We start from the raw sequence: 19,698 nt of genomic DNA, 5'->3' as shown, positions 1-19,698 counted from the left end.
ATATCGGATAACTATAATCTTACTACCGTACCAGTGATGGAAACTACAATGAATTATGCTTGCCCGTGGTCACCCTAATATATGATGCATATTGTTGATTAATATAAATTACTATCGTCTTCTGTCAAAAGAAGAAGTAAATAACAAAGATAAATAAAAATGATTTAGAGATTCATAAGGTTTACACTTAATGCCTCGAAGGCTCGAAGCTTATGCATTATTTGTATTAAATAAAATATTTAATTTTACGTTCTCACTTTCTAAAACATTATTTTAAACTTCAATACTTCAGTTTAATAGTTGCACCAAACTTTAAATCATTAATTTGAAGCTCTCAATCCAATATTTACTTCATTGTAGTAAATTAGAACTTTCTAATTTTGTTATGAACATATTATAAGCATGTATGTCCATAATTTTATGGAGCAATTCTCACTAGTATGTAACAATAGATCTCAAGTAATGAAATTCTACTTTTATGAGTTTTAAACTATAAAATGATAACTTCACAAAATAATAATTGTATTCTTAATTTAATATTTATATTATTTAATATAAATAAAATATATTAGTTAAGAAAAAAATATTGTGTTCATACTAAACAATTTTTAGTTATTGAAAAATAGTTTTACCATTACATCATAACCCGGGTCGATACCGACACGCGTGTTTCACAACTATCCCCATAACGTGTTAACACAATGCATCCATGGAACACATGATCAATTTTTATTAGCCATTTCTATCCTCGGGCTTTGATCCTTCTTTAGCTCAAGCGTATTATAAAAATGGCAGCACCAATATTGCGACACCTCACTACTCCTTTCCCTTCCTTTATAAAACTCAACCAAACCCCCAAAATTCACTCATTTTTCACTTTCTCCACTCATCCCAACTCTAGAAAATTCTCTCGAGGAACTTCAATTTCAGTTTCAGCCATGGCTTCTGCTACTAAGAAGGTTCGTATTATCTATACTTTTCTCTATTGGAGACAGATTCAGAATTTGAAGTTTATTATATATGATAATAACTGTAGATTTGTTTACGGTTCCTTTATACATTTGTTTGTTATAGGTATTGGTTCCGATTGCGAATGGTACAGAGCCGATTGAGGCTATAGTGCCGATAGATATACTGCGGAGAGCTGGTGCGGAGGTTATTGTTGCTTCCGTTGAGAATCAGCTTCAGATTGAAGTAATGTATGGGATTAAGATCGTTGCTGATGCTCTAATTTCGGATTGTGTAGATACTGAGTTCGACCTTATTTCGCTTCCGGTATGTTTGTTGTTCAAGCTCACAAATTAGGCTTTGCTGAATTGAACATTGGTTAGCTGAACAGGTTCAATCTGTCCTAAATTTTTTGTTTAGTTCCCGGTGTTAAGTTTGGAATAGCTTTACCTGCATAATTTATAGTCTCTCCTGTTAGTTTATGTGTCTTAGTTTGATTGGACACGGATCATTCTCTTTTGAGCCTGCTCGTATTACTAGTCTGTTAGTTCTTTTGTCTGATATTTTGGTGGAAGAGTCAGTATAAACTACTCATGAATTATAGAAGCATATGTTCATTATTATGTGATTTAGTTTTAGCAAGACCATTGCAATCACTTGTGGAAGAAGGCAGATGCTATGATGATTATTTTATCATGTCCATTTTTGTGTGTGTCCATGAAAATTGTTAATTCAATTAAAGAGTTAACAGTTTTGCATTACATTATCTTTGTTACTTCTAATGATTTTAAAAGAGACGTGCTAAAAGAAGCAAAAGAGGATGCCTACACAATTCTTGTCCATTTTCCAGATCTTTGTATTGGAAAAGCAAGTAAATCCTTTATAGTTGTATTGGTTAGTAACTGGAAATGATGAATATTGCAAGAAGGATCTCTTCTTACATGTCCTGTCCCTTTTCCTGAGCCAACATGATGTATGATACTTAAATGTTTCTTGATACTCGTCAAGTCTCATTCAGGAACACATGACGATAGCTTCTGTAGTTATGATTCTTTTTTTGGTTAATGTTTTCACCATTCTTCAGGGAGGGATACCTGGTGCAGCCAACCTTGGGAACTGCAAAATTTTGGAAAGCATTGTAAAAAAACAAGCTGAAAATGGAAAGCTATATGCTGCAATATGTGCTGCTCCTGCGGTAGCACTTGGATCATGGGGGCTTTTGAAGGGGCTGAAAGTGAGCTCATTCATTTCTTTCCCTGCTTAAAATTCAAGTATGTTCTTTTTCTTTTGAAGGGACTGAAAGTTAGAATTGTGTTTTTCCTTTGTTCTGTTATAGGCAACGTGTTATCCATCGTATATGGAGGAACTATCATCTCATGCCATTGCTGTTGAGTCAAGAGTCCAAAAGGATGCGAAAGTTGTGACAAGTCGTGGACCGGCAACATCCATCGAGTATGCTATTGCATTGGTTGAGGAGTTGTATGGAAAAGAGAAGGCTAATGAAGTTTCTGGCCCACTGGTATATTTCCAATCTAATCTCTTCGTTTTATCATAAAAGTGGAAGCAATGTATTGGCATGATGTGGGACATGGTGTTGTAGACCTAAAATTTGGGAAATTCAAGACTTGGATTTGCATCCGTGTCTTACGTTAACATGTTTGTGCTGAAACAAGAAAGTATATTCCTGTCTCTTCTATGTATGATTCTATTTTTGGAGGAGATAAACTAAACTGAAATGTTAAAATGTATCCTACTATGCTGCAAAAGGAAAGAAGGTTGTTTCTATTCTATGTGATAGTTATGTGAACAAGTAGCTGGAGGAACTGCGGGTGTTCAACTGATGCATAATTGGCTGAAGGTTGGGGTAGCAAAATCTCTATCTTCTTCTTCTTAGAATCTGATCTTTTGGAGGAGAGTCGAGTGGTTATGACAAATAGTGTTGAAAATCAGAGCCCGGTCTCACCTTTGTTGATTTCTATTCAAGATCAAGATGCAGAATGCAACATTGTGGCCTCGTAGCTGTTCTCATCATATATCATCTTGGCCCACTTAATTATCTTGTCCTGATGATTATTTTTATGTGTACAGTTGTGGAAATTAGTTCTTAGCTAGTTCTTCTTCTGGTATTGAATCTTATGTTTGTTCATAGTCCATATTTCTGTCAAAGTTTTTTCTTTTTAGCTTTGGTATCGGAGACCTGCAGATGTTTTCATTTTGCAGTTCTGGTGGTCTGGTATTTGCTCGGTGCCATTTATTTATGAAATTTTGAGATTATTCTTATTCAGGTGATGCGCCTAAATCACAGTGAAGAATTTGCATTTGCGGAGCTTAATTCAGTAAATTGGACACTCACGAGTAAGCCACGGGTAAGATTTTGGCTGAGGGGTGCAACTCTGTCAGTTTCTCTACACAATCATTTATGTACATAATATATTAATCATTTCTCTACAAGTGACCACTTGGATTTTGCATATATTAAGATCTTCTACTATCATGTGTATGTTGATACATTTTTTATAAGTATGTGTATGTTGATACATACATTGTTGAGCTGGCAAATGTTGTAGGAGAACTTTGTGAGTCATAATATATATGCTCAAAAAGCAAAGGATGAGGTATTCTATGCACATCCATGTATAACCATGTCCCCAGAGTGAAGGGTTAGCAAACTTTTATGCAAACCATCATTAATAGATGTCTTTTTACCTTTGGAAGTAATAGCAGTGTCCCATGTCTAGGTAGAATGTTTAGCTTATGAAGTAACAGCAATATGTTGTACTTATAGTATGTTATGAACTGTTCTTTTGAGTTTTGGAGCTGAATCACCACCATGTTAATATGCAAGTTCATAACTTGTCAAAAAAATATTAAGTTCTTAATATTTCCAAAATTATTTAGAGTTACTTGTTTGACAGATTCTTGTACCTATTGCAAATGGTTCTGAGGAAATGGAAGCTACTATTATTATTGATGTACTTCGGCGAGCAAACGCTCAAGTAGTTGTGGCATCTCTGGAAGATAAATTGGAGATTGTTGCTTCCAGAAAAGTTAAACTAGTAGCAGATGTGCTCCTTGATGAAGCTGCTAAACAGTCGTACGATCTCATTGTCCTACCAGTGAGTGCAATCCTCTGAAACTCTGCTTCTAAAGCTCCTTGAAATTCTTGTCTTACTGTAATATATGAATATGCAGGGCGGCCTTGGTGGTGCCGAAACATTTGCCAAATCAGAAAAGTTGGTTGACATGCTGAAAAAGCAGAGGGAGTCATGCAAACCATATGGAGCAATGTGTGCATCTCCAGCTCTAGTCCTAGAGCCCCATGGGCTTCTCAAGGTAAGAAGACATACTCATGCTCTTCGATTTTGAAAGTTAAAACTATTTTAAAGCAAGTGAATATTACCTCGAGTACTGTAATTTGTACATTACCTTGGTTTATCAGGATAAAAAGGCCACGACTTAAAGGTCTTGATTGGCCTTAACCTTATTGAGCTAGGCTATATTGATTCATCTTAATAGGTTTAAAAAAGTAACAGTATTACATTATTAAATATACAAGGGGCCTGTTGTTGCAAGTCTTGCAGCATAGCATGCTTTGCATTACACTGTTTATGCATTTGACTGCTTTATTTCTGGTCTGTTAATTGACATGCATTTCTTGCTATCCAGGGTAAAAAGGCTACTGCCTTTCCAGCCTTGTGCAACAAACTTTCCGATCCAAGCGAAGCAGAAAACAGGGTGGTGGTTGATGGAAATCTCGTTACCAGCAGAGGACCAGGAACTACAATGGAGTTCGCACTGGCCATTGCAGATAAGTTTATTGGGCACAAGGAAACATTAGAGCTAGCAAAGGAGATGATTTTCTAAGTATTTACATTTTTTGCCGCTGTGTTCCGTCTTTAGCATCATACACACACCCATAGTTGTAAACTTGTAGTATAATAAACTTTGCTATATCAGTGTGCACTTATAACTTTGTTTGGATGGTTGTTACTCATCGTACGTATTGTATTGTGTTGTTAGTTTAAATACAATGTTTGTTTTGTTAGTTATTTAATTATTATTTTTATTGTATAGTTAAATTCATCTTCAGGTAATGACAAAAAAGCCTCATTTTTTGTGTAACATTCAGTTTGTTGTGATTGCTTCCTTATCTTATATTTTCCCCTCATTTTGCCTTTACTTAGGGTGTGTTTGGTTTGTGGAACTTGTTCTCCATTGAAAATATTTCTTTGTTTTCTTTCAAGGAAAATAAGTGGATTTTTTTACTTATATTCGGTAAGTAAGCAAAAATAATTATCCTAAAAATATTTATATATAATTTAGATAAATATTACGAGAGATAGGGTGTGGAGATAGGGGTGGTGGGATGAGGGCTATGGGAGTGAGGTGACAATAAGGTATGTTGGAGGGTGAGAATAGATGACACAATTAATGTGAAATGCTTTCTATAAAAAGAAATTCATATTCAAAATTCAAACGCGAGATTTCTAATTGAGGAAGGAACAGTCTCATTTACTACACCACATTCGTTGATGGTTTACAACTAAATGTTGTGTGTGTATTGTTGGCTTGTGGCTTGAAAATAACGCCATGGTTGACTTCTTCTGTGGAATTTTGGAATGCACGTTTTTTCGAAAAGGTTTGTGATGGGGGATTACACTTGGTGATGGTCCACTCCATCAATTTGAGTTGACAAAAAAGGTCCTGATTCTTTCTTAGTTTTATTTGGTTTTCGTCATGTGTGTCTGAAGCCTATATTGAAATCTTAATTAAATTTGAATTGCGCATTGCATGGCTCATTCAGGAGTAACGCTTTCAACAAAATTTTCTCTATACTCGGCTCGAATTTGAAACCTTTAATTAAGGATTGAACATTCTCATCACCGCACCACAATCATGTTGGTAGGTCTTGACTCTTTAATGAACAAATGCCTTTGCCCTACCATCTTTTTAAGTGTAGGAAAAGACCTGACTATTCCAAGTCTTCAAAATTTGTGCCAATTAATGAATTTCTTTGTAGTTTCATGGCACTACCTACAACCTAACTCACTGTTATCGACTCCAAATTGGCTCCAACTATAGTCAATTATTCCCTCCCTCCTATATTAATTTACGCCTGCTAATTTTATTAGTGATGCTTTGAAATTTTAAATTTGAGTTTTAAAAATCTGAGTAGTACAGAAAAATTAAAAAAATAATATAAAAATCTTTCCACTTGGAGTCAGAGGCAGACCCACGTGTCCTAGTGAGGGTGCACGTGCATCCATTAATTTCGAAAAATTATATATATACCTTGAGATAGACATATATTTTATTAGACGTCCAAAGACATTAAAATTATTTGGATGCACTTGAATCTCATTTACTACTTTTTCCACCACTCCACCAAACTTTATCTAGTAGTGGATTAGCCTTATGAACCAAAAAGGAAAAAAAAAAAACTTTTTCTTTTTTTGGAGGATAAAATAGTGAAATGTTTACTAGGCAATCTTGTGTCAAAAAGGTTTAAGCATGCTCATGTCCATTGCCAATTATATCGGGCGAATCGCATGTGAATAAAACTTTGTTGGGGTTGAGCATGGTATAATATTCCGAATCGACTTTATTTGCTGAAGAAGTTGAAATCCATCAAAGTAAAAATAATAATTTGATCGTCATAAAGTTCGTGAGATATTTTCTTATTAAGTTTTGTTATAATATATTTATGACCACTTGTGGTTTAGGTCGATAACCTGGACAAAAGGGAGCTAGATACTTAAGCAACTTACTTAGTGTCCCATGTGCTAATTATAATTTCCATTAATTAGAAGATTACTTAGAATTTTGATTTGCATACAAGGCTTGTGTACTCTTCCTCTCTCCTTTTTTTTCTTATTGATCCAGCTTCACGTCGAATTTTTTTATCTCGTGAATAAAATATTTTCTATCAAATGCGACTCTATTCATCCGAATCTTTTAATTAAGGATAAAAAGAATTCTTATTGTTGTTTCTCGAGAAGTCTCCAATAGCTAGATGAATTCTTGTAGTTTGATTTGAGTTCATAGAATAATTCAACCTTTTCTTGTATGATGTTAAATTTAATTGAGTTGACATCATGTTTGTGTTTGTCAGGTTGAATTATTGAAGCTAAATAACTGATTCAACTACTTGTAACTTGTAAGTTACTCCATCTGTCTCATATTAATTGTCAGTGTTACTATATATATATATGTTCTTGAAATAAGATTAACTTAGTTTTGTTGAGATATGGATAAAATAGTTTAAAATATTTATGATTTATGATTTTTTATAAAAATATATAAAAAATAAATAATACGTAACTATATAAAATGAAAGGAGTGATAAAAGTTGATCATGTCAACGATCGATTAAGAAAAATACTTTAAAAAATAGATATTTTCAGTGTGAATGTATTTATTAAAGCTTTCATTTATGACTCACTCAACCTTACTTTAATCTTGAATTATTCTTCAAGGATTGGGAAAATGCCTTAGTTATTTTACATCTGCAGAATTGTTTAACTATATGGAAAAAATATGCATTTCTTTTTCAAAAATCTTCATTTTGACATGATGAGTAACTTTTCTCGTGACGTATTTTAAAAAAAAGTACAATATATTTGATAATTTTTTTAATCTAATACTATAAGATTTAATAATTGTTTTTTTTATACAATGTATCAAGTCAGAATAAGAGAGATAAATTAAAAAAGAGGAATATTATATAGATTATAAATTAAAATTAATAATTTAAAAATGCTAAAATTCAGAATCTACTTATGAGTTATGAGCATGTAAAAGTAGAGGAAAGTGGCAATCGTGCGGTACTAAAGCACAATCTCAGTACTTAATTAGTACTTTAATGTATTTTTCTTCTTCTTAATGATTAGAGGGAAGATGTCACTATGTGTTTTTTTTTTTTTTGATTAATTATGATTAGTATTTGTCTGATACTTCTTCCGTTCAATAATAGTTGTCCATTATACTATTTTAGAATATCCAACAATATTTATCTACTTTATGAAATTAATGAATAATTTTACTCTTTTAATTTTTAATTTACCCTTATTGTTAATTAGAAAACACTTTATCAATGAATTATACTTTTTTTTGTGTGTGTGAATTCAAATTTTAATATACAAAACATCATGAAAAATAAAATAAAAAAATAAAGAAAGAGTATATAGAATTTTGTCATCATATAATGATTGGTGCAGCCGACCTTATCTTTTTCCTCTATATATTTTTTCTTTTATTATAAAAATATATATTGGGGCAAGTGGATAATAATATTACTAAATTAATTGTTGAAAGAATTAGTTGAAAACGAAGAAGAATAAATTAGGTGGTAGACTTAAAAAGTTCAAGAGAATTCAATGATTTCTCATAGAAAATTAATAATTAAAATATTTTCACTAGTCAAATTAGTGAAAAGTAGAATTTTCTTATAAGAAACAATGTCTAAACTGACTTTTCAAATCTAAATGGAAAAAGAAAAAAAATTAGAGTTGAATTATTTTTAACTTGAAAGATAAAAATATGTGTAATAAATAGGAGATTGTACATAATAATATTCATCAAATTATTATTTTAAATTTATGCTTTCATGATAAAGTAGCAAGATAAAATTAAAAAAATCAGAAAAATGATTCATTTGTCCTTTTCTTTTCCTTTTTAGTAAATTATGCTTGGTTTCAACAACAAAAAAAACGGATGAATATAGAATAGGGATAATACATATATTGGACCTTAAACTTGGCTTCAAATTTTAACTTTGACCTCTAACTTTCATAGTGCACAAACAGACACTTTAACTATCCAACCTTTTAATAAATAAACACGCGTGTCTTACCTGGCAAAACGCGTGATTTGCACGTTTTTTGCGCGAGTTAGGAGTGATTTTTGAGGCCTACAACAGTAAAAAAAAATGTTGAAATGACAACTCTACCCTTAATTAATTATTATTATTTTTAGTTAAAAAATGCACGTGTAAAGTGTTTAATTAGTTGGCAGCCATTGAGTGGCTCACTAATACACGTGGTAGCGTTTGCATTTCACGCTCTTGGCTCCAAAAATCGCGTGTTTATTTATTAAAAAGTTGGATAGTTAAAGTGCTTGTTTGTGCACTATGAAAGTTGAAGGTCAAAGTTAAAATTTGAAGCCAAGTTTAAGGTCCAATATATGTATTAACTTTATCATTACCTTATATAAACAAATAAACTATTTTTAAAAGACTCTTGATAATTTATTACGTACTTAATTTCAAATCACGTTTTTTTCAAATAAACCAAACACCCATCCAAGTAAATCTTTTGTCAACAAATAAAAGTATTTACTTTTCTAAGTCATTCGAATAGTCAATAGTCCATTGCACTGATTTTAAATTTTAATCAAATCATTAGTGGCTGCGAATATATTCTCGTTATAATAAAAATGTAGAGTATTACTTTTGAATTAAATATATTATTTTGACTTTACTGATGTTTACATTTGTCCATATTTTCCACGTAAAAAATAAAAGACACAATTGAATATTAATATTATTATTTTTAATAAGGGAGGGATATTTCTAAGATATTGCTAATGACGTGCTAACACAACAACAATGGCCTGCAACTCTTTAAGGTTTTTTATTTAATAAGTGGAAATATTTCAGGATTAAATTATGGAATTAAAACTATATTTTATTAATTTATTTAGTTGAAAATATTACTATAAATTTAGTTTCTACAAATTTATACTTTCAATCAAATAAACTATAAATTTAATATCAACTTTAATTTTGAATATAGTTTCAAATTATAATTTCAAAACTATAATCTCGATATAATTTTATCTCCGAACCAAACAAGCTCTCACAAGTATGGCAGTTTAAAATCGAAGTGAAATCGATAATCCGAACTAAAAAAAGGTTATTAGTTTATCAGTAATGAGTTATTGGTTTAGTGGTTTTGATAACTGTTTTAATTTTTTTGTTTCGGATTATCAATTCTTAACCGATATCGATTCTTACTTTTATTTCTACGGTTTCAAATTCTTTTATTCTTGTTTTTGAGCAAGATGCGATTTGTGAACTCACGGGCATGATTTATTTGGTTTATCACTTTGTTTATAAGAGATTTTCAATAATTCTTTTTGTGTCAAATCTTAACAATTAAATCAATAACCGAACTGAAAAAAAATCAATACCCAATAAACTAAAAACCGATAAGCCAATATCTTAGTGATTCTATAACGATTTAGCATCTCTACAAATTGATAATCAATAAGTTAAATCGATAAACTTCAAAATCGAATCGAACCGACTAATATACTACCATACTCATAAGGGATAGGGACAACTAATCCCGATTATAATCTTATAAAAACTTTATTTAGGTTTAATTTTGATTTATTATTTTTATTTCATGTAAAATTATAATTTGCTATAACTAATTCCGACATAATTATTCTCGATATGACTTTATCCGTAAACCAAACTTCCCTAATATATAGTCTAAAAATAAAGCAACCGAACTCATCTCTCCCAATAATAGTCGAACAAAAACTTTTTATCTCTTCCATTTTCTTCTGCTGTCTGCTTCAACAAGTACGTAAATTCAATTTTGTGCCTTTTTCTCTTAAATTTTCATCTTTCTTCTCTTCCCTGCAATTTCACTACTTTAATTGAGCTAAGTTTAGCTGTTTTTTACCTTTAAAACGAGCTAAATTTCAGTTCTTTTGGAGTTTTTTGTGCTTTTTGATTGATCAATCAGGTTAGTGTTTTCTCTTTAGGCGGATCTGAAAAGAAGAAGTTAATGGATTATTTTGGAGTACATACAGTTATTTTATCTGTAAAAGTTTGAATTTTTTCCTTTTTTTTTAGTAATTGAAAGTTTTTTGAACCAGCTGCGAAAAGCTAGCTTCGTAACTGTTCAAGCCATGGATCTGGTTTTGTGTTTGTTGTAATAAAAGGGGCATTTCTCTTTACGGGAATTGTGTTTCATTTTACTAGTGCTGCAATTTTACTATAAATTTTGAACTTTTTTCTTTGAAGCTTTGGATTGTTATTGATGTAATTGATTTCTGTTTGTTTTGTTGGTATGTCGTGTTGAGTTTTGGAAATGGGTGTCTGGAATTTTGGTTTATTTCTCCTTCTTTTTGTTACAATGTTAGATGTATTGTTAGTAGTGATGAAATGTAGCGTCTGAGCAGTAGGTTCAAAATTATGCTTGTTTGAGAATGTTTTTAGGGTTTGGTATAGAGGAAATAAACGCATTACTTCTTATTCAATGCGTTTTTGGGGTAGAATTCAGGCGCACCGATGCGTTTATGGACGTTTGGCCATGTTTTATTGCAAAATTTGAAAAAAATAGTTTTTGTTTTCAAAAGTGAAGTATGATATTTGAGATTGGAAGATCAAATTTGGAAAAAGTGAAAAAATTTCATGGCCAAACGCCTTAGGTACCGTTATGTGCATTCTGAACCAGCGCTAGAACTAAATTTTGGTAATGAAGTGTTGTTAATATGTTGTTTTGTTATGTAACAGGATTGGCAGCAGAGTTCTTTTTTCTGTGGGTTGACCTGCCCTTCTTTCTGTTGAAACAAAAACACTGGTGAAATGACTTGTTTTGGTCTCTGCTTAGGAGGGAAGGCATCTCCCCCTCACAACCGTGTAGTTGAAATTGATGAAGGTTAAAAAATTTAACTTTTTCTCAACCTTCACTTCTCTTTATGGCAATTGTTGCCAGCTTCTATGATAGTATAGCATATGTGAGCATGTTGTTACAATTAGGATTCTTTGTTCTTCTTAAGCATGGACGGACATTGCCTCTCCCATACACGATCTCTCAATAACAATTCAAGTTGTTGTGGTCTAGTGGTCAATGAAATGGGAGGAGAACCAAGAGGTCTCATGTTCAATTCCAGTTGAGGCCAAAAATCACTAGGTGCCACCATCTTCTTATCTGCCTCGTTGGTGGGAAGAGTTATCCGGTACCTGTGTTGGTGGGAGGTAACAGGTACTCGGTGGAATAATAGAGGTGCACGCAAGCTGGTTAGGATACCACCTTCATAAAAATGATTCAAGTTGTTGCTATTAATCAAGACATGTTAAGGTTCCTCACTAGATTTAGAATTTTTGCAGAAATTTCAACCATTGAGAATGCAAGGGTGTACAGCTACCGGGAATTGCGTTCTGCAACTGAAGATTTTTGCCCTGTAAACAAAATAGGGAAAGGAGGGTTTGGTTCTGTTTACAAGGTATTTTGTTCTCTACAAAAATATTTTTCAATTATGCAATTCCATTCAATAAATAAGCTAACTTAAGTTTCTGTTGTTAGGGGAGGCTTAGAGATGGAAAAATGGCTGCTATTAAGGTACTTTCTGTTGAATCAAAACAAGGTGTAAAGGAGTTTTTGACAGAAATAAAGGTGATCTCAAATATAGAACATGAAAACCTGGTGAAGTTGTACGGTTGTTGTGCGGAAGGGGATCATAGAATATTGGTGTATAACTACCTGGAAAACAATAGTCTTTCCCAAACTCTGCTTGGTGAGTTGTGAAGTCCTTTGTCATTGTTATTTTCAACTATTCTTTGGTTTGTACTTGTGGCAATGTATACTTATGTTTGCTTACTCACAGGTGGTGCACATAGTAGCCTCCAGTTTAACTGGATAACACGAACTAAAATATGCATTGGTGTTGCACGAGGACTTGCATTCCTTCACGAAGAAGTCCAGCCTTATATAGTTCATAGAGACATTAAAGCAAGTAACATTCTTCTCGACAAAGACCTGACCCCAAAAATTTCAGATTTTGGTCTTGCTAAGCTTATTCCAGCTGATTTGACCCATGTTAGCACCCGTGTGGCAGGAACACTGTAAGTTTACATATTCTTATGCTTTTCTTTTATCTTCTTAGACAAATTTCTCTAGGTGGATTATGGGTTATGAATTAAAATGAGTAAGCCATTCAGAAACAATCGAGAATGTTTTGGCTAATAATATCCAAAGAACAAGATGATGACTCATTGGCATCATCTTTTTCCTATTTATAGAGCTCCCATTTTTCCTGATCTAGCAATGTTGTAAAAGAAAATGTAGAAAGGCTATTGATAGTCTTGTGATACATTCAGCTAAAACTGGAAATAGTATATCATTATTTACTTGTTTATCATTGTGTATAAATTCTAACGTGCTTATTTATTTGTAGAGGTTATTTGGCCCCTGAATATGCAATGAGAGGGCAGTTGACACGGAAAGCAGATGTATACAGTTTTGGGATTCTCCTTTTGGAAATCGTTAGTGGAAGATGCAACACAAACAAGCGTTTACCTATTGAGGAACAATATCTTCTTGAACGGGTATGGAGTTGCTTTTAACATATTCTGTTTCTGTTGGATCCCGATTACCTACAGAACGAAAATATCTAAGAAGAACATAATTGTTTCTATACATTAATAAATATGAGGGATCTATGGCCATTGCATTCTCGACTGCTCATAGAACATGATGGGAAGATCAGCAGGGGTTGTTAAATTATTTGGTCATTTCTTTAAGAAAGTGTATTATCCTGACACTATGTTTGCATGGTTATGACATTCTTTTTATTGAGATAAATACAGTCCAGTGCTTTTGGGTGATCTAGTTTACAAACTAGCCTGCAAATGTATAGGTTTTGTATAGTTGGGTAGTGCCGGTAATTAAGTTTGGTCGACAAGACAAAAAATGAAAGAAGCCCATTCTTGTTTGCCCTTGTGCAGACAACATCCTTGAACCTAACCTTCTAAAATGGCAAGTAATGTAGTTGAAGCATCTTATATAGTCCCAAGCCCATCTATTCCATTGTTTGTATATTGTTTTTCTCAAGTGGGCTTATTAATATAATGTTAAAATCATAATTGCTTGCTCAAGAACAGAACAAAAAGAAAATAGAAATTTTGACAGTTGATGGAGCAAACATTTATCCAACCATTGAAAATGGAATTCAGATAGAAATTAGTTATAGAGGAAGTTGTATTACATTCATAACTTGAAATGCAGGCATGGAGACTGTTCAAGAAGGGGGAGCTCATTCAATTGGTAGATGCATTATTGGGAGATGACTTCGATGTTGATGATGCTTGCAAATTCTTGAAGGTGTCTCTCTTATGCACCCAAGTCATGCCCAAATGCCGACCATCCATGTCCACTGTGGTGAAATTGCTGACTGGTGAGATGCAAGTGGATGATGAAGAGATATCTGAGCCAGGCATGTTATCAGATCTAGTGAGTCTCAGGAATCAGAAGAATACATCATCAGGCTCGCTATCTACTGGCTCGGGAAAACAAGTTGACTCTTCTTCAACTGCGAACACAACAGTGACACATGGAACAATGACTTTTACGACAATAGATGACCGTAAAAGCTGAGTTAAACTCATCATGGTAAATCACATTTCCTTGACTATCTTCCTTATATCTGTTGAGTTTATTACTTTTTAGGATTTTGCTCCATAGCGTGTGGAATTAGAAGCTTTTTCACTTCATTTATATTCTAAGCTGTACATATGACCTGGAATTTGTATAATTAGATTAGGTATTCATTGAGACTATTTCCTTTTTCTTTCTATTTAAGTACATGTCGCAATTGTACCACGAGAGAATTTATCTTGGAAATGCAATCATTTGTAACTTGTAAGCATAAAGCTTCCATGGAACTTCCAGTATTAGTGTACAAGTACAGAACAAATGCCTTGAGCAATTTCTCCTTGCACATCATTTATTATCTTGCCATACTATTCACATGGTCACCAGCATCATTTATTATCTTACAATAGTATTCACATGGTCACCAGCAGTACACACTAAACTATACCTATGCCTGAAGGCTATGTTGCTCGGATTCTTCAAAAGTGGTGCTGCACCTGTGTTGGACTGTACTATTGTGGAGGATCCGACAATATTTTTGAAGAGTCTTAGCAAACATAGCCTGAAGGACATAAGATGACATGGATAGTGAATGACAAAGAAATGAGTCTCCTTATGCTGTTGGTTTGCTCCTGGACCAAAGTTTATAGGACCTAATCCTTACAGAATTATAACAGTTGGAAACTTTTATTTCATATGAACTCAGAACATGAAAAATGAATATTCACCTCAATGACTAATACATCTTCTTCAGTGTAAACTACATGTACTTGTCCAATCAATTTAATCATCAGAAAACGAACAAATGAAAACTGTAAAAATACAAAAGAATGAAAAGCCTAGTTTCTGGTTCTGTAACATCTGCACCATAAAATTAGATAACAGAGAACTCTGTAACCCAAGATGAAACTCAGCATCACTGCTAAGTTGGTCCATTTCAGTGATTCTTTGAGGTCTTGCTGTTTCAAGAAGTCAATCGCGAACAACTTGCACTCTCCTCTTTCACTTTCTAAACATCTTTTCCCTCCCTTGCCTCCATACTCATTTATCAAGAAGCACTCGAACGGGTACTTAAACAGACTTAGGTAGTGCATGAAGATCCAGTAACTAGGTATCTTCTCTTTTGAAAGGAAATAGCCTGAGAACAGAAAGAAAGACCCCATCAAGCCAGCTATAATAGATGTTCCCATGATGAAGGTTGGGACAAGTGCGCTGAAACATGCAGTGAAAGAATTTGACATTAAGAGAACTATCCAGACCACCATAGCAAAGTAGAGGAACCCATCCATGCTTCCCCTCAGACCAACGAGCCAGTAAACCGGGACACTGTAGAGAAGCCCAACCATTAAGAGGAATGGAAGAAAGACAATTGTGTTTGCCACAACATAAGAGGATACTCTGTATGCTCCTCTTGAAGTCTCCCTCATAAAGATTGTTCTCTCTTGTAAGAAAATGGGTAAACCTTCTGTCATGGTGGACAGCAAGAATGTTAGGCTGAACGCGAAGAATCCTAGTCTTGTTTGTAAAGCAACCTGCCCTAGATTGTTGTCAGCATTCATGAATATTGATCCCAGTATAAAGCCTGCTACCAATGCTTGTATTATTCTGGTTGCAAAAAGTTGCTTGGTTCTGAATATGTTCTTGCAAAATCTTCCTCCTAGTATTGAAATCTCCTCAACGTAGGAATTTGCGTAGGAAGGACACTTATCTACCATATCATTGTGGTTGGAAACTGTAAATCCCTCATCATCTTTCCTTAGACTTTCCTTCTTTTCGCCATGATCCTTGATTTGGAAATGGACATTGGGAGTTTCTGAAGTATGAATGACAAGGCTGCCTGTGACATCAATAGCAAATTCAAGCACATTGATGTGGGGTGGAATCTGTAGACCGGAAAACTTGATCCTCTCTTCGAGATACTCCAACGAGCCATTGTGAAGTACACCCCCATTCGAGAGCAAAACAAGTCGATCAAACAGTTCAAGAATCCGAAAACCAGGTTGATGGATAGTCAAGACAATTGTCTTGCCTTGATGAGCTACCATCACTTGAAGAAGTGATATGACATGAAGTGCTGATGCTGAATCCAGCCCAGAAGTTGGCTCATCAATGAGAATCACAGCAGGATCATGTACTAACTCAACTCCAATCGACACCCTACGCCTTTCACCACCCGAAATTCCCCTGTTTGATCCTCCCCCAACTCTTGCACCAGTAACCTGTTCCAAACCAAGCTCCTTGATCAACACTCCAACTCTATTTGCAGCCTCTTTTTTCCCACCTTGTAGCCTCAGAAGAGCACTATACATGAGTGTTTCTTCAACTGTGAGCAGAGGAAACAGGGCATCTTCTTGTGTCACATAACCGGATAATCTCCGAAAACACTTGGCATTCACAGGATGACCATTAACTAGTACCTCTCCAGTAACTTTTGTTGGTGATATTTTCCCTGCAAGAATCTCTAGCAGTGTTGTTTTTCCAGCCCCACTAGGACCAGCAATAGCTGTAATCTCTCCTGGCCTTGCTTCACAATTTACATCCTTTATGATGAACTTCTGAGGTCTCTTAGGATTCTTGCAGCAAAAAATCCAACTCAACTCATCATATAAACTAGGAAGTGCATAAGAAAGATTTTTTGTTTCTATAGTATAAGAACCTTTCTTCTTGCCACCAGAATCCGGTGTCGTGACCGGAAGTTCCATTGTAGAATGAGATGAAAAGAGGGTAGAGAATCAAAATCTAGAGAGGGAGGTGAGAAGATGAGCTAACACACCAACCATAATAGTCCCTTTGTGTAATATTTGTATGGGAAGAAAATAAAGTTGTTAAGTGTTTAAAAGGAGCTTTCTTGAACTTCTTGGCTTCCCCAAAAACTTGTTTGTTGTTGTTGTTGATTATTAGAAGTAAAATGAAGTTTTTTTTTGGTGAATTGAAGCTAATGTGTTTGAAGCATAAAGGAGAAAAAAGAGGTTTCTTCTTTGTGATTAGTCTTGCAGGTAAACTGTATTGTTGACCATGCAGCCTCTTTTCTTGATTGCATAACTAGTCTTTCTTTCTTCTCTACCTGCCACCTCTATTCTTTCTACTTGTCTCCATTCTATTCCTTCCGTCTCATTCTATGTGACATCGTTTAGCTTTGCACGGTGGGTAAGAAAAAAAAAAAGACTTTTTTAAATGATCGCGGTGTCCGGGTCTGGGTGAGCTTTCACGCATCTCAATTAGTTCCTTTTAAAACTTGTGGTCTAAAACAATACTTAGATAAAAAAGAGAATTTTAAAGTTAAATTATTTCTAATTATAGTAAGGTGATACTTCCTCTGTCCACTATTAATTGTCATACTTTCCATTTTTAGAGTCAAACTATAAAAACTTTGACTAACATTTTAGGATATATTTTTTCATCGTATTGATATGTAAAAAATTGCAATGTATAGTATTTTTCGTATAGTTTTTGAATATCTAAATTTTTTATTTAAAAAATTAAATTAATGTAATCTAATTTAACTTTGAAAATAAGTCAAATTGACTTTCAAAAAGCGCAACATGACAAATAAAAGTGGATGGAAGGAGTATTTTTTTTTGGAATGGACTAAAAAAAAGGTGTTGTATAAAATGGAACGAAGGGAATAATATTTTTTTCTTCCTTTTGAATTTTCTTTTTGACACTTAAATCCATTTACAATCACACAATTGTTTAGGAATTATTAAATCAAAATATCTGCTCCCTAGTAAGGAAATTGTGTCATGCAATAGCTATGTTGTTTAAACTCTTCACTAATGATGATGATTAATCAATACGTATCGGATCCTATAGTTTTAAAAAGTTCGAGCAACATTCGTTGTGTATTAAAATCTTATATGCACATAACGTAATTAATACATGACACATGTAGTTAATACATTCTTAACACGAAATTATAGATTATTAATACATATTTTCATTTTATTTTATAAGTTAACAATGATAAATTAGTATAGTTTGGTGTAACTATGGGTGAAAATTAATTAGTATAGTTTGGTGTCTCTTCATCCATCAATATTTAATAATTAATAAAAACATAAAAGAAAGGTATATTCAAATTATTAAAATAATCATACCATATTCTTGGTACAACTTAAATGAATATTTTGCTAATATGAGTTTGCTTTGTTTAGTTAATCTTAATATAATTCCATAATGATTAATCGTTAGTCCTAATATGAAATTTGTCCATAAATATCTTATGATAATTTGTTAGAGGGGAGAAGAAAAAAATAATAATAAAAATGCATTCCTAAATTAGGTCTACATATTTTCCACACGCTTTAGCAATAATAGCATAACATAAACAGTAAATAAAACGTCATAATCCAAACCAACTCTCATAGATTGTTCCAAGCAAAATAATGACGTGTCCAAGCAAGCCATCCCTCTAGTAAACAATTTATTTTTCTTAATTAATCGCGATGGTACGTGAACTAGCTTGCACGTACCTCGATTATTTCATCGATATCTGTTGTCACTTGTCATGTATTTAACCAACATGAATATCGGACAATTCTCTCTACCAATAAAGGTAACGTTGTAAGTCTACTTATGTGTTCGACAAAAGGAGTAGTTTTGGCCTAGAACCATAAGTTTGTATTAAAAGATTTACTAAATATTTATAAGTAATTTAGTCATAACACATTAAATTGTCATTTCTAGAATCAAGAACTCATAAATTCAAAATCATAACATTGCTATAATCCATCAAAACTTTGACAAATATAAAACAATTATCACCCACATAAATTGTTTTTTTTTTTTTTATCTCCGCTAGAATTTGAAATGATTCTCTCCACCTCATTGACCATGACAATAAACAAGTATTAGATAAAAGATGTTGTACTTGTCTTGAATTTGGAAGAAACAAAGTAATAGTAATGCAGATATTATTCTTCTGCACTTTTTTTAGGTAGAGAGTAGTAATAAAAAAAAGTCACAACTTGGACTTATAGGGTTCAATAATATTTTTCAATAGTTAGGTCTTGACAAGTATCAGTGGATAAATAGTAATCAAATCTAGGCTCACATATGTGCTTTGTTAAGGGAAGGGCATAGATAGTTAGAAACAATGGCGGAGCTAGAATTTTTAATAAAGGGTTTCAAAATTTGAAGAACTAAACACACGAACTAATCGAAGGGGATGCGACATCTATTATATATACATAAAAATAATAATTTTAATCATATATAAATAGTGATATTTTCCGCTGAAGGGGATTCGGATGAACTCCCTAACAGAATAACAGAAGGCTAGCTCCGCCCCTGGTTAGAAACATATGAATATCAAAACCATGGAGGGATCCGCACCTAAAGATCTGACTTAGTGATTAATAAA

General features: G+C 33.3%; 3 protein-coding genes across 3 annotated transcripts; 2 read left to right on the top strand and 1 right to left on the bottom strand.

The window, feature by feature from the left end:
• The first annotated feature begins 758 nt into the window (after positions 1 to 758).
• Positions 759 to 4,997, top strand: LOC125840760 (protein DJ-1 homolog B). The gene is made up of 8 exons (XM_049519736.1): positions 759 to 959; positions 1,075 to 1,275; positions 2,033 to 2,182; positions 2,285 to 2,467; positions 3,234 to 3,314; positions 3,864 to 4,064; positions 4,141 to 4,281; positions 4,615 to 4,997. Exons 1-8 carry the CDS (start codon positions 789 to 791, stop codon positions 4,810 to 4,812), a joined length of 1,326 nt encoding a protein of 441 aa, XP_049375693.1. The 5' UTR covers positions 759 to 788; the 3' UTR covers positions 4,813 to 4,997.
• A 5,455-nt stretch (positions 4,998 to 10,452) lies between these two features.
• Positions 10,453 to 14,638, top strand: LOC125807215 (cold-responsive protein kinase 1-like). The gene is made up of 7 exons (XM_049486942.1): positions 10,453 to 10,537; positions 11,477 to 11,621; positions 12,074 to 12,189; positions 12,270 to 12,480; positions 12,571 to 12,808; positions 13,141 to 13,291; positions 13,971 to 14,638. Exons 2-7 carry the CDS (start codon positions 11,549 to 11,551, stop codon positions 14,337 to 14,339), a joined length of 1,158 nt encoding a protein of 385 aa, XP_049342899.1. The 5' UTR covers positions 10,453 to 10,537; positions 11,477 to 11,548; the 3' UTR covers positions 14,340 to 14,638.
• A 464-nt stretch (positions 14,639 to 15,102) lies between these two features.
• On the bottom strand, positions 15,103 to 17,203 carry LOC125840333 (ABC transporter G family member 10-like). Its single transcript, XM_049519297.1, has one exon. The coding sequence runs from the start codon at positions 17,036 to 17,038 to the stop codon at positions 15,176 to 15,178; it is 1,863 nt and encodes a 620-aa protein (XP_049375254.1). The 5' UTR covers positions 17,039 to 17,203; the 3' UTR covers positions 15,103 to 15,175.
• Between the last annotated feature and the right edge of the window lie 2,495 nt (positions 17,204 to 19,698).

The sequence above is a fragment of the Solanum verrucosum genome, unplaced genomic scaffold (genome assembly GCF_900185275.1).
Source record: "Solanum verrucosum unplaced genomic scaffold, falcon-dt-bn FXZP01000277.1, whole genome shotgun sequence".
In the NCBI taxonomy this organism is placed as follows: domain Eukaryota; kingdom Viridiplantae; phylum Streptophyta; class Magnoliopsida; order Solanales; family Solanaceae; genus Solanum; species Solanum verrucosum.
Note: the sequence above shows the minus strand (reverse complement) of the source record. Positions and strands in the feature narration are given on the sequence as shown.